At 47.2% G+C, this 14,253-nt stretch overlaps 1 protein-coding gene across 2 annotated transcripts in view; it reads left to right on the top strand.

Annotated features, from left to right (window-relative positions):
* The window catches only part of LOC309444313 (gamma-aminobutyric acid receptor subunit beta-4), a gene marked incomplete at its 5' end in the record, with an annotated part of 70,600 nt that overhangs the window by 44,393 nt on the left and 11,954 nt on the right, over positions 1-14,253 (top strand). For both annotated transcript variants that reach the window (XM_082062021.1, XM_082062020.1), the window contains one exon: positions 3,561-3,781. In XM_082062021.1, the coding sequence (XP_081918147.1) occupies positions 3,561-3,781 (221 nt within the window). The remainder of the gene's footprint in view (positions 1-3,560; positions 3,782-14,253) is intronic.

Genomic DNA, 14,253 nt, shown 5'->3' with positions numbered 1-14,253 from the left:
GCATTGGAGCTGTGCAGCTTGTGAGCTGCTGGGTACCAGCTTCTGGGACAAACCAAAGGGTCTGGACGTGCATGGGTCCTGCCTTCTCTCCCTGGTGCAGTAGGTGTACCTGGCAAGGTGAGCTGGGAGTTCTCTGCAAAGCTCCCCCATTCTTGCCAGAGCAGTGATTTGCCTTGGCCAGACCCTGGCCCCACCTGAGCATTTTATGGTCCTCCAGAAAGACCTAATAGAATCCAGGACAGGATATTTGGAAGCATTTTTGTTGATATTGGAGGTACACTGGTGCAGTGTGGAGAAGATCTAAGTTGCACTGCTCACTTGCTTCTCCAGCAGCAGCAGAGGCAGCTGTTACTGGGTGTGTATGCACAGAGAAAACCCGCTTGTTCTTCCCTAGCAGAGGGGACAGGGAAATTCAGCTGTGTTGTCCCACTGAAGTGCTCCAGTGCTGAGCTGGAGGGGTGCATGGGCTTCAGGAGTGTTTGGTTTTGGAGCTCTTCGTTGAGCATGGTAAATGGGCCAACTTTCTGGGTGCTGGTGATGCTGGGAAACCCAGTTTGTGATGTATCTGTGGCATCAGTAGGACTGTGAATGTCACTGGTTAGTGTGAGGTCTGGAAAAGCCTTGCATTAGCCCACTGACAGATAAAACCCTAGAACAAAGGGATTGTTTTTCAAAACTTGGTGGAAAATCAGGCTCATTACTTCTGATTCCTGAACTTATCAACCACTGCATGCACTGGCTCCATCTGGCAGTTCTGCTTCTGCAGAACGATGTCACCCTTGGTCGTTATTTTACACACCTCTGAAAGGAAGGCTATGATTAAGATCTCATCAGCTCTGGAGCCTGGCCAGGTAGTGATGCTAGGGTGTCACATGGGTACTTCACAACTGCCTGACCAGGATATGGGGTATGAAGGGGAAGACAAGCTCACTGCTTTATCTCCTGAGTACTGGTCCATCTCGCTGTGGTGGGCCATATCAGGGCTTCTTACAGTCCCCTGATCTGTACCCTGCCCTCTCCCCAGGACCTGGAGGCAGAGCATCCCTCTTCCCCATAGCTCAGTGCTGTGCCCATCAGCATGTCAGTGGCACCTCTCCTCCCAGGGACAACTGAGCTCTGAGGGGTGGACACTTGTCCTGCTCTTTTTGTTATTCCCAAAAATCCTGTCCACTGTTCAACCATGCTGTGTGGGGCAGGGAGAGTAGGAGAACAATAAGTGGAGCACAGGAATCAGCAGAGAGAGGGGCTGAGGGAAACCTCAGGCACCAGATGAACCATGATTATCAAGTGCTCCAGACTTCTGTGATGCTGCCCAAATAAATCTATTGTGCCAAGAAGCCAGGAATATTTGAGAACAGAGCTCAGCCCAAGACTGGGTTGGCTGTTCTTCCCCAGAAAGGTCTCTGCATCTGAAGAGCATCATCAACCTAATGGGCTAGGGTATAAGCTTTTATTTCCGTAACCTTATAAATTTGTTTCCATCAATCCTGGAAATACGGAAGATGAGTTTAGAACTTGTATTTCTTGGGTGTTAATGACTGTTCATTTTGTAAGCAACTTGTGCTTCTGGAGATTGTTGCCACCTCTTGTCTGCTGGTGCTTGAGGGCTGACAGAAGCCTGCAATGCCAGCAGGGTGGCCTGGTTAGGGGTGAGGTGTTGCAGGGCTCTGTCAAGGATTAGGAAAATGCAGGTCAGTTAAGCAGCTTGCTGAGATGTGCAGGTGGAGGTCTCAAATGGGTGAGAAGAGTCTGGTAGCAAGGGGGCAAGAGGCTCCAGGAATTTGGGTGTTCTGCTCCTCTGTGCTCTCACTGCAATGCAGGTCCAAACACCCTGGGAGAATAACTAGGGAGAGTACTTTCCTTTGCAAGGTCTTGACTAGAATGAAAATGTTTGTGCCCCTGAGAGATGGATTGTGAGGCTTCTGAGGCAGGATTTTAGCAGTCCTTTAAAAAGCAAAGCAAAACAGTTTCTTGGCCAGAAAGCTGTCACTGTGTTTTTGTTCTTTTCAATATAACACAGAAAGTGACAGATATAGCTTTTGTATCCAGTCTACACCACAGTTTTACTCTCTGACCTTTTGGATATGCATATGGGTCTGGATTTGTGAATCATAGCTGGATATCTGAAAGCTGGCATACCCATAATGTGAGATTATTTGTGCTTGTTTTCAGAGGTGCTAATCAAACCTGGCTTTGAGTGAAGTCAGTGGGAGAAGACAGGCAGGCAGGATGCCTCAGTGCGCAGCCCAGATGTTAGTGCATGAGCGAGATCCTTGCCAGCCCCTTGCACAGAGCTGGAATTTGCAGATCAGAAACATCCATCATGCAAAACTGTGTGGTCAGGAGGGTTCCTGTGGCACTGTGGTATCTGCCTGGGGAGAGATCATTTACACACATTTGCAAAAATGCTGTTTATTTAAGGACTTGTGAAAAATCACTGACTTCTCTAAGGCCACTGTCAGCAAGAGTTGTGCCCACTTACTAATCAACACCCTGTTATTTTAATGCTATCTGGTTTACCCCTGAAAATTTTGGCTACTAGCCTATTTAAGACCTGTTGTGAGAATATTTTCTATCATTGCTGTGTACAAGACCCCTTCTTGTACTACTTGTTTATCTGAGAAGAACTAATTGTTCTTCTAGTATGGTGACGCAATACTGTGTCTCTGAATAAGCTGATCTGGGGCCTCCTGGGTCTTCCCTGGATATGCCATTACTGTCCAGCCAGCAACTGGTATGGTTTCTGCAGAGGTACAGCTGTGAGCCACCAAACAGCTCTCCCTGCCCTCTATAAAATTCTTGTCTTAGCAACAGTTTTAAGTTTCAACTATTTTACTATTGAACAGTAGAGGAGCAGGAGATACATATGGCATTGTGCTAGCTGAGGCTGGTTACAGAACTGCCCCTTTAGCAGTGGATCATGCTCCACTGGTGACAGATTTCCTCCACATATGTCCTTCCTGAGAATTGCAATGAACTCCCAATGTAGCTCATGTAACAAGGCAAGTGCTAATAGCTTGTCACGGCTGGCCTGGGTTGACTTTGAAACCTTGGTCTTGAGGTGAGATTCTCCATGTGCCCTTGGGAACCTCCTGAGTTTCTGCTCAAAATAAAATTGACTTTTACCAAATGCGTGGTAACAAGCAGCGGGTGAGCGTGACTGCATTGTGTCCAGACACCTTTACATGACTTAATTGAGAAATCAATCCTTGAAGCCTTTGGCACAGTGTAGCCCACTGTTGGTTGACATCCTTCAGTGCTATCGTAGTACTAATCACTACTAGTTTTGCAGCCAAACTCTAAGCAGGCTGGGACAACACAAGTGGGATGCAGTTTTGTTTGATTGGAGTCATGTCATTTAGTCCCCTACAAAGCTTGGGTTTGTTTCCATTTTCCTAGAACAAAGCACAGTTGCCCCCAGTGGTGGAGGTGTGGACACAAACAGTTGAGTGCCAAGGAATTTGGAGACTCACCAAAGGTCTCAGCAGCGGCAGTAGTGAAGGGACTGAGCTACCTCCCTACCCTGGAGCCAGGCTGATGTTTGCATGTTTATCTCCCAGGACTACACCATCACCATGTACTTCCAGCAGAGCTGGCGGGACAAACGCCTGGCGTATAACGACCTTCCTCTCAACCTGACGCTGGACAACCGGGTGGCTGACCAGTTATGGCTGCCGGACACCTATTTCCTGAATGACAAGAAGTCCTTTCTGCATGGGGTGACAGTGAAGAATCGCATGATTAGGCTCCATCCTGATGGGACTGTTCTGTATGGCCTGAGGTAAGTTTAAATGGAATCTTTCATTGCCATTGAGAATGACATCTCATCTAAACTTTTCCTATTTCCAGAGATATTCTGATATGCCAAGGACCCAAAAGATACTCAAGTGTTGCACAGTTTTATGTATCTGTTCTTTCTCCAAGCTGGAAATGGTTGTTTTCTTCAGGCCTTCAAAGTTTCTTGTGCTGCCACAGGCAAATGCTGGAGACGGGAATATAGTCTGCTCTGAGTATTTCAGGTCATTGTCATTCATGTTGCATAACACTTCCATTTGAAACACTCATTTTCAGTTACTTGTAATATTCTGCAGGTTTGGCCTATGGAGACAAGACTTTGTTACTCTTGTATCTAAGGCTGAATTTCTGTAGCATTTGAGTCAGATCACTTTAGTCACTTTTGAGGATGAGATAGGAGACATGTTTTTGTACAGTTAAAAATGTCTCTTTACCAGAGAAATTCTGAAGATTGATACTTGAAAATTTATATCTAGTAGGGAAATGGTCCTCAGTGAGGAGGCTTTTTGTGGCATCTGGAATGAAATAACATAGGCAAGTCCACAGCCTTTGAAAGTGCTGTGCTTGCATGTGGTGCAGGTGGCAGACGTTTGGCTTTACTGTATTATCTGGATATGTGGAAATGCCAGGATAGGTAAGAAAGTTAAATGGAAGATGCAGAGGGCTAAAAGGGGAGTTTGAAGGTATAGGTAAGAGTGCAGGTTTTGGATGCTATAGCTGAAATCTAGGAAATGATTTTTCCCAACTCTGTATTTGTCTGCTTTGAGCTTTTCTCCTAGTTTTTTTTTTTTGACTACCAAAATTCACAGCTGGCTTTTTAGACCTGCCTCCACATTCACAAATTATTGCGACAGCAGCTCTGGGCTTACATCCCAGTACAGCGAAGGGGGAGGAAAGACCTTTCTCCTTCAAAGAGAATACACCCACCCTTCCCATTTACAGTATCAGCTCCTCTGCTGCTTCGTGTTTTGTGGCAAAGTTTGACTTCTTGTGATTTATGTTTTTTCCCTCCTCTTGAAGTAGCAGGTCTGTTTTGTGGAGGGTAAGGCTGGGTATAGGTACAGCAAAGTAGCAGGCTGCCCAGGGCATTGTCCTGCCAGGGCAGCAAGGTGGCTATGCCCTCTGCTTTCCCTATGGCAGAGCACTGGGAAGCTGAAAGAACAGTTGATGCTGGTGCTGAGGGACAGGCTGTGGTATGTGGGGCGAGGTATGTCATATTTTTCCCTTCTAATCAGTGGATGTCTCTTGCTCCAGGCCTGGACATAGCAAAAGGTATGACTTTGTTGACTCTGTGCCAGTTCTGCCTCTCCCTTCCTGGGACAGGTGCATCCATCTCTCTACCTTGGGCCAGTGATTTTGTTTGGCTGATACTGCCAGGGAGCCCTGAGCCGGATTTACTGGCCCACCAGAAAGACTGAAGCCTTCCCACAGCTGGCTGCCCCTAATTTCCTCATTGTGTTACAACAGGAGTGAAGGCTAGGCAAGAAGATGCTTTGACTTGTGGTAGATAGGAAGGTAAGTTCAGCCTTTTGGGAAGGAGAGTGGAAAGACTGTTCTTAAGCTTAGGCTGCTCTTTGCTGCTGAGCCAGCCCACCTGAGCGTAGAGCTTCCTCCCCCATGCTGGTGGGAGTTCTTTGCACACACCTGCACAGCAAAAGAAGCAGAAATGTTAGTACATTTTTATCAGCTGCCATTTAGTCAGCTCAGATAATGAGAACGTGAACCCTGCAGCACAGGTGACAGGCAGTAGAAGCCCTTCAAGGGTTTGTAGTAGAGCTGGCTTGGGCTGGGACACTGTGCAAGCACCTCTTGCACTGTTCCTTCCCTTTCCCTCCCACGGGGCCCAGCAGCACGAGGAAGGGAGCTCAGCTTCCTCGCATGACCTGCATAGATGGGTGAGATGAGGAAAATTGCATCCAGGCCAAAAGAAAGAACATGACAGCTGTTTGCCCCTGTTATTTCCAGGGCCATAGTAAGAGCTGCCTGTGTTGTTTTAACTTTTGGCTGGTTTTCCTGGAAGCTGCTCTCTTGCCCCTAGAGAAAATGGCAACTGCAAAAATGAAGCACTGAGCAACTGCAGCTCCTGTTCCTAAAATGTACCTCAGGTCAGGGTGGCTGGCTTTTTACTATCCTGAAAGCACTGGGGTTTTGGGGGACAAGCCAGGTGCTCTGAATGCTTGTAGTCCCTCTACCTTTATTTATAGTAGTATGGGGAAAGATTTCTTTAGGGGTGTTTTCTGTGCTGACTTCTGCACCTGTGATGTTGCTGACCACAGAAGTACTAGGTTCATTTTTGCAGGTGCAAATAACTGCAATACTATTCAAAAATACACAGCCATGTGTACAGCAGGTGTAATAAAGTAAGAAGTCATTGTATATTCACCTGTGTTCCCTTTATCTTTGTAAAAATGCACTCATGCTTGTCCTGGAAACAGGAAGAAAAGTGCAGGTCTTGCCTGTACTTTGAAGCCTGCTTTTGGTCTTTTCCTGCATTTTTCAGAAGGGTTTGTGAAATGGAGTTGCCCTGATGGAAGAAGGCCAAAGGATGCAATTTCTATTTCTTTTCCTTTGTTTGATAGTTTTTTTTTCCCTGAGCGAGATACCACAGCTCTGCTCCTTCTCCTGCTACCTTCTTGCGAGTCGCTTCCCCCTCCTTTGAGCTGATCCTGTATCAAAATGACTCAGTCATGCTATTTGTGGCACAACAGTCATTTTTCTTTCCAGCAGTCTCTGATGTCAGAGACCGGGGACGATGACACCCTGGCAGGCCCCTGCCTGCAGCAAATGCTCAAGCGACTGGCAGGATCGGGCTCAAGCGCTGGACCAGATCCCAAGGTCCCAGTTAGCTCACATGGAAGTCAATAGATATTTTGTTTCTGACTTCAGTGAGAGCAGGATCAGGCTTCAGATAGCTTGTTTGTATGAGCAAATGAAGCCCTTTATTCCTCCACTCCATTGTGAAAGTCGTGTGTCAGAAAAATGTATGCTTGTGGATTTTTTTCTGTAGAATTAGCAAATTAGTGGATGAGGGGAGTGCAGCATACGTAATATAGCTACATCTTAGGAAAGCATTCGGTACAAAAGCTTGCTTCAAAATTAACTCCCACTGGACTTGGATTAAAAGCTGGTTACCAGGTCTCTAACAAAAGGCGTGCACAAGCAGCAGCGCGCTGTGCCAGGGCAGCGATGCTGGGCTGCTGCAGGGCTGGAGGCAGGACTGGTGCTCCCTGCCACCTTCCCCAGGGAGTTTGCAGATGCCATAAATCCCAGAAGGCCAAATAAGGTCCTGGAGACCAGATCCAGCCCAGAGAGCACATTTATCTCTGCAAACACAAAGCGGGGTCACAGAATCCCAGAATGTCAGGGGTTGGAAGGGACCCGGAAAGCTGTGCAGTGCAATCCCCCCATGGAGCAGGAACACCCAGAGGAGGTGGCACAGGAAGGTGTCCAGGTGGGTTTGAATGTCTCCAGAGTAGGAGACTCCACAACCTCCCTGGGCAGCCTGGGCCAGGCTCTGCCACCCTCACCATGAAGAAGTTTCTTCTCATATTTAAGTGGAACCTCCTGTGTTCCAGTTTGCACCCATTGCCCCTTTGTCTTATCATTGGTTGTCACCATCCTCATGACACTCACCCTTTACACATTTATAACCATGAATGAGGTCACCCCTCAGTCTCCTCCAGCTCCAGAGCCCCAGCTCCCCCAGCCTTTCCTCACATGGGAGATGCTCCACACCCTTCAGCATTTTCATGGCTCTGCACTGGACTCTCTCCAGCAGTTCCCTGTCCTGCTGGAACTGAGGGGCCACAACTGGACACAATATTCCAGGTGTGGTCTCACCAGGGCAGAGCAGAGGGGGAGGTGATGCAAACAGGCAGAGCTGACAGGATGCTTAGGAGGTATAACCTGGTATAACAGTGCCTGATCTTGCCTGGCCCCCAAACACCTCACAGGAATTAAAAGTTCCTGTGAAGCGTAGGAGAGTTGGTCACCTGTGGCACACAGCAGGAAGGTGCTAAAATGATGTGGAAAGTCTGCAATATGAAGGGAAGCTTAAAGGAGCTGCCCACAAAGACAAAGGAATTAGCTATTAGGTAGTGGATGGACGAGGATAAAACAGGGAGGAAGAGCTGGATAGCACTGGCCGAATTCAATATATTTTTCCTCCGAATGGCTTTTGTCAGAAATTGGTGTCATCATTGGTGTCATCAAATTTTAAATGAAAAGTTAGTGAGAAATTTTTTTGTTTAAGAAAAAAAACATTTCCGAGAATGTTGATGTTTCACTCCTAATTTTATGTAGAGAATTTTTCACTTATGTCAATATTTCCCTCACTATTTCAAGCTACTTTACTACCACTACTGACATCTGAGCAACACAGGGAATCATCAAAGCCTTTCTCTGGACCTCCAGAGACTGTCCAGTCCACCCCTGCCACAATGTTCAATAAGCTTTACATTATCACACCTACAAGCTATACATTGTAGTCTGAGATTTTTATTTCCTTTTCTAGACCATGTAGCATCCACTTGGTAGTGAAACAAGTTGACACTTGTCAAATGCTGATGTCACCAGTATTTTGCTATCTGTTTTCAGAGACCTAAAAATAGAAACAACTGTAACAATGCTGAAATTCTCATATGCTAATTGGAAATCATAGTTGAAACCAGCTTTAAAATAATCCTCAAGGGAAATCTTGAAGCTATTTGATTTCATTCTAATTAGGGACAAAAGCAGATTCCAGCAGAACAGGTGCTTTGGGGAGCCCAGGCTGCATCCTTGAGCTGGCGGGGGGAGCAGAGGGGCTGGGATGGGGGAAGCGGGCGTGAAGCCGGGTGGACAGCAAGCGAGATGCGATGCCTGTCTGGCGAGAAGCCCAGGCAATGTAAACTGAGCAACTGAAAACCTGCAGAGGAATTTGATGACGGAGACTAATTCCCGTGCAGAGAGAATGAGGGATCTCCTCCTGCAAAGGTGGTAGTGGTGGTGAGGAGCATGTGTACTGTGTTTTCTTTTGTTTGGTTGGTTTTTTTGGATTTATTTTAATTTTTAATTTTATTCCTGTCCACAATAGTCACCACAATGAGGTGTGTTTCAGAGATCAGGCACTTTGGATGCATGCAAAGGTGCCAAGGCATAGCACGGCTCTGAGCCCAGTGAGGGCAGCAGATCTCCACTGTCCTCACCATTGTAAATACCTGTTCAGTGCCTAAAGCAGGAGGGAGAGAGTTGTCATACTTTAAACAACTCAAAATTTGCAGATTTAGACTGAGAGAAGCCGAGCCTATCTGCTTTGGCAGCACTTAATTTCAGCTTTTCATGGGGTAACTTCCCATCTTTCAGCGGCTCCTGGGGGACGTCAGCCCTCGTACTGCAGCAAACTACTGCTGACCTGCTTGTGGACTTGACCTTGTTTCCAAGCAAAGCAGCAGCTAGAACACCACTTCCAGCTCACCCTACATAGGGAAATGACACAGGTTAACAGACACATGTAGAGTATCCCACCCACTCGCTCATCCAGCACCAGAGACCCCCATGCCAACTCAGTGTGTGGTTCTTCCAGGGCTGTCCTGCCCTCTCTCATGGCTGTGGCTCTGCTGGAGCTCATCGTGGGCATTTCATAGCGCCCACCTCCAACCTGTCTCCTGATCAGGACCCAGCCTGGTCTGTATTACATTCCTCAGGTCCCAGACTGGGGTTCTTGGGTTATCCACCTGGTAGAAAGGTTGCTCCTGTCTCACATGAAGCCTGCTGTTTGCAGCCATGTCCTTGTTCTCTTCATGAGTGTTATTGGATTTTCAGCAGTGAAGATGGTCTGATGGGTTAAAACTGGGGAGATTTTTCTGTACTGAGGTGACTGAAAAATTTTCTTCTCCTCAGAGGCCAGAAGGAAAGAAATCTGTGATTTTTGCTTCCCCTTCCCTTTCTGAGAGAGGTTTCTCTGAAAATGTGAGAGATGATTCAGGCTCTACCCTGCCTCCTGTAGCTTTGCATACTCCATCCTCGGGTTAGGTAAAGGCAATGGAAATCTCTCCTTTGACAGCTTGGATGCAAAGAGTTAGGCTTATTTCCATCCATGTGGCCCCTTGGAGTTAGTTCTGCAGCCTTGTGCTGCTCCCACCACAGAGCTCTGCTTTAGGCCAGCTCCTTAGCACAAAGATGTGGGGGTGGGAGAAGAGTTTGTTAGGTGGGTGAGGGGAAATGAGAATTTAAATAGGAGCTCAGCTCCCTAGCTGAGGTTAAGGACAGACCCCCTTCTTCATTTGTGCCTCCCAGGGCTGGGATGAAGGACTTAGTTGGAAACACTGGAAGGAAGTTTAATAATGTGGAATTTCAGAATAGCCTTAGAAGCAGTGAAGAAATTGGAGTTCACTAAAACAGGATAAAGCAGCAAGCCAGAGCTGCTTCTCCATCGTTAATGTTGCAAGAACAGCAGCAAGCATGCTCAGGGCTTGGCTGGAATTGCTGCCTGTGCTACGTGTCCTATAATTCTGACTTGTTTATTAGCAAAAATAGGGGTCATGTAGTACCCACAAACAGCTGATTCCCACCATCTCCTCACAGATCACTGAAAGAGTTTGCATGCCCTGAGCCCCTGGCTCACTCTGGCAGCACCTCTTAGTGTTCCTGCTTATCCTATCCCAGCCACCAGCCTGAGCTCATCCCTAGATCCTGCCTATTTTTTTTCTTTGCTGAATCCCAGAGGTTAAAGTCAGGGGTTACTGTTTTATTAATTCAACTTCCTCCCAGCCTGATGCTGTTGAAGGAAGAGACCTCCTGCTCTTTTAAGTGGAGGTCACTGTTGTCTGAAGCAACCGTAAAAATTGTTCTCTTTTTAAACATGTTCCACTTGGGTCTTTCTTGTTACCCAGTCCAACTGACAACTTGCCAGGCTCATGGTGCATTTGGAATAGAGGCAGAAAAGCAAAACCTTGCAGCCAAGGCAACTCTGCTTTATACTCTTTCAGGGTAGAAAAATGGTTGATTTAGATGACCAGCACCCTGAGTACTAGTTTAGAAGAACCTTTTCTTTTCCTTCCCCATCTGAGTGCAGTGCACGCTGTTATTTATCCAAGGATGCCTATGCAAGCACAGATGCTTTTGGAAACAGAATGACCTTAGCAGGATTGTGCCAAGGCTTATGGAGTCAGTTTTGGGCAAACAGGCACAAGGGCAAAATATTCCATATCCTTGCCTTGCTCTTGGTTCTAACGTGACCTCCAGGAGTTTGCAAAGATCAGACTGTGTTAAAAGAATGGCAAAATTCACCACGGGTTTATAAATCCCTCCAGGCCCTTCGGAGTTTGTGCTTGCTGCCAGGCAGAAGGTGACATTTGCCGGCATGTTTTTACGACTGACTTTGAAAATGTGCAGAGTAAAAATTCAGTTTTGTTTTTTTCCCCATGTTCAGCAAAACAGCAATTTTGCCTCTCCCTCTGCTCTTAGTCACCAGAATTCTCTTACTAGTGTAACTTGGCCCATGGGATGAGCCTTCACAAGTCCTGCAAAACCTGAGCTCTTTCCACCCATTCTTTGAACCGTTGTGAGCTCTGGGAGTCTGTCTCTGTGTGGAACAGGAACATCTTCAGCTTCTTGGGAAATGTGAAATCCAAAAAGTTACAACCAGCAACTTAAAAATATTTATCCTTTACTGTGAGAGTGTTTGTGTTAGTCCCTGAATAACGACACTTAATCTGTAACTGCAAAATAGGGGTAAGTGCCTGAACTGCTGGCTCCATCCCTCCTTTTATTAGGAAGGCAACAGTGAGGATATTTGTGCAATACTCCTCCAACTCTCATCCACACTGAATTTTAGGAAAGAAGACATTCAACTGTGGTAGTTTTTAATAGCAGGTTGGAGCTCTATGCTGCTCCATGTCTGTGAACTTATATAATCATTCTAAATAAGACAGAAGAAGCCATTAATAAGTAAACAGCAATGAGGAGGATCAGAGAGGGAATGAAATGGCTGGTGGTGTTCATGTCAGAGAACTGAAATATTTGTGGAAGACTGATGGCTTACAGAAATTTGAGCATTCCCTTTTGAGCTGTAGCTGTGGTGGGACAGTCCTCTGCTGCGGCTGGGTTCAGCTTGCGAGAGTAGGCAGCGGTGGAGGGTCAGGTTGTGGTACCCTTTCTGTGCCAGCATCTCCTTTGTCAATACAAGCAGATGGGCAGAGCTTTCATTGTAATAAATAGAGACCCAGCACTCATCCTGTTTGACTTAAAGCTCTGTGGCTGCTTTCCTAGAGATGGTCTCTACCTCTCCTGGGTCTGAAGGATGCTCTTCAGAGCAAGTTATCCATGCTACTTTGGCTTCTGCTGCCAAAGCTTCTTGAGATCTCATGAATGCATGTCCTTTTTTTTTTTTTTGAGATGTACAGTGGTTTCTCCACAGCGTTGTCTCCCCCCAGATGAATTGTGTCCACCTGCAAGCTGTGCAGCAGAGTAGCAGGGCAGTGAGGACTTGGTTGCTTGATAGCACGACTTCCTGCACACCTCAGGAGAAATTATTAGGGCAAGGGCATTGATGTCTTTTTTTGTAGGGAAGGAGATGTAAGGGTTGCGACATGTGAGGGGGCTGACCTGGAGACCCACAGGGTGGGCAGAGATTGAGGGAGGAAAGGGGAGACAGAGGATGGTGGTGATGGCCAGGCTGGGCTGCTGGAGGGAGCGGGACCGCTTCATTGAGCGCATCGTGCAAAGCGCAGGCAAACCTCTTCCCTTGGATGGGCAGTGTCTCTGTGAATTGCCATCAAGGCAGACGAAATTTCACACCACACAAATTTTTTGAATTTAAAAGGGGAGGGAGGTGGGCAGAGAAGCATGAGAGGAGGAGAGAGAGGGAGAAGACACAACCTGGCCAGGGGCCAGCGCCTCATGCTAATGCCACAGGGAAGGTGGCATCCTTCCCCAGCGTTGCCTCTGGCCCCCGCGCTCCCTGCTCCCTTTCACTTTGGTTGCATCTCCTGGAGGCAGCATGCTCTGTCTAGAGTTGTTTACAGGGTGATGGTTTGTTCTCTGTCTCCTCATCTCCTTTTTCACAGTGAGCATCCACTCCTGCTCTGCTTTCTGTCTTTTAACCTCCCATTCTTCTCCAGGTCTCTTTCCCCCGGCTGCTTCACCCGTTGCTTCCCCTGTTTCCTCTCCTCTGTTCCCTTACCCCAGTGGCCTCCTGTCCTGCACTATCTGCTCTCCTGTCTTTCATTTCCACTCCTGCCACCACAATCAGTGCTCAGGCTGTCATCAGTCTTTGCTTTTCTCCTTGTTTTTCCACGCCTTACTTTCCTTCCACCTTTATTGCCTGTTAACCCTGTTGAGACAGCCCTGAGCTTCTTCGTGGTCAACGCCCTCATCTGTTTCTCCAGCCCTTCCCATGCTCTTCTATGTGCCAAGCAAACACATCTCTTCACACAACAAGCTCAGAGCATACCAAAGTAATACATTTATGGTCATCAAAGCATGAAGCAGAGGTTGCTTCTGTGGCCTTCTGGACCAGAGGTGGCATGTGTGTGACCCCAGAAGGCTACTGAGGTGCCTGAGTTTCGGTCCCATTCCCCTTTGGGTGTAAGAGGTAGGTGAAGCCTCTCATCCCTTTGAATCCCACCTGCCCATAGTATACAACCACTAGGAGTTTGGGATCTGCAGCCAGTTGGGGTATCCCTGGAGGATGCTGAACTATACAGTGCGGATACACCTGCCTTTTTAATTTGAAGGAAGGAGAAATTGTCTGGCTTTTGAGGACAGATGTCTTCTTAATCTTGTTTTTCTCCTTTCTGTCCTACCTGTCCTGAGGTTCTCTTCTTTTTTGAATTAACAGGGCTAAATTCTGCCCTGATGTAAATCTCTGCTGATATAAATTGGTGCGATCTTGCAAGAATCATTGGAGTGGCTCTGGATTTATGCTGGCTGTTAGTGTGAGCAGGATTTGGCGCATGGAGTGTGGTAGCCATAGCTCACTGTGTCGTGCTCTGCATTTCCAAGCAGCACTGCAGGTGATAAGCAAATCCTGTCGAGAAGCGAGAGGGTCCCTCTTGAACCAGAAAAGGCTTCCCCTGGATGTCCTTTGTGTAGCCAAGTTAGTCAGGCTGCAATTTTGGGATGGACTCTATGGGAAGGTTTTAGCCCACAGCGTCCCACAAATGGGGTGGAAAATTTTCATTTAATACATTTTTGCATCTCACACTTTAGGGAAAACAGGAAAATGCGTTTGTAACTGCTATTTCCCACGGGTGCAGTATAATATATACAGTATATGCTGTGTGCGGCATAGGGGAATGAGTCATACCCATTCATGACTCTTTGGTCTCGGTGCCTGGCCAGGATGGACACTTTGGGCTTTCCTGGCAAGGTGCAGGTCCGCCCAGGTGTGCTTCAGATCTGCTGTTCCACAGTGGGCTCATGTGCACAGCTGCCCTGGTCTGGGAGGATTAGGGTGGGAGAGGCATTGTGTTTGCA

The sequence above is a fragment of the Streptopelia decaocto genome (assembly GCF_964273445.1).
Source record: "Streptopelia decaocto genome assembly, chromosome: 10".
Classification (NCBI taxonomy): domain Eukaryota; kingdom Metazoa; phylum Chordata; class Aves; order Columbiformes; family Columbidae; genus Streptopelia; species Streptopelia decaocto.
This window is presented reverse-complemented; position numbering and strand designations above follow the sequence as displayed.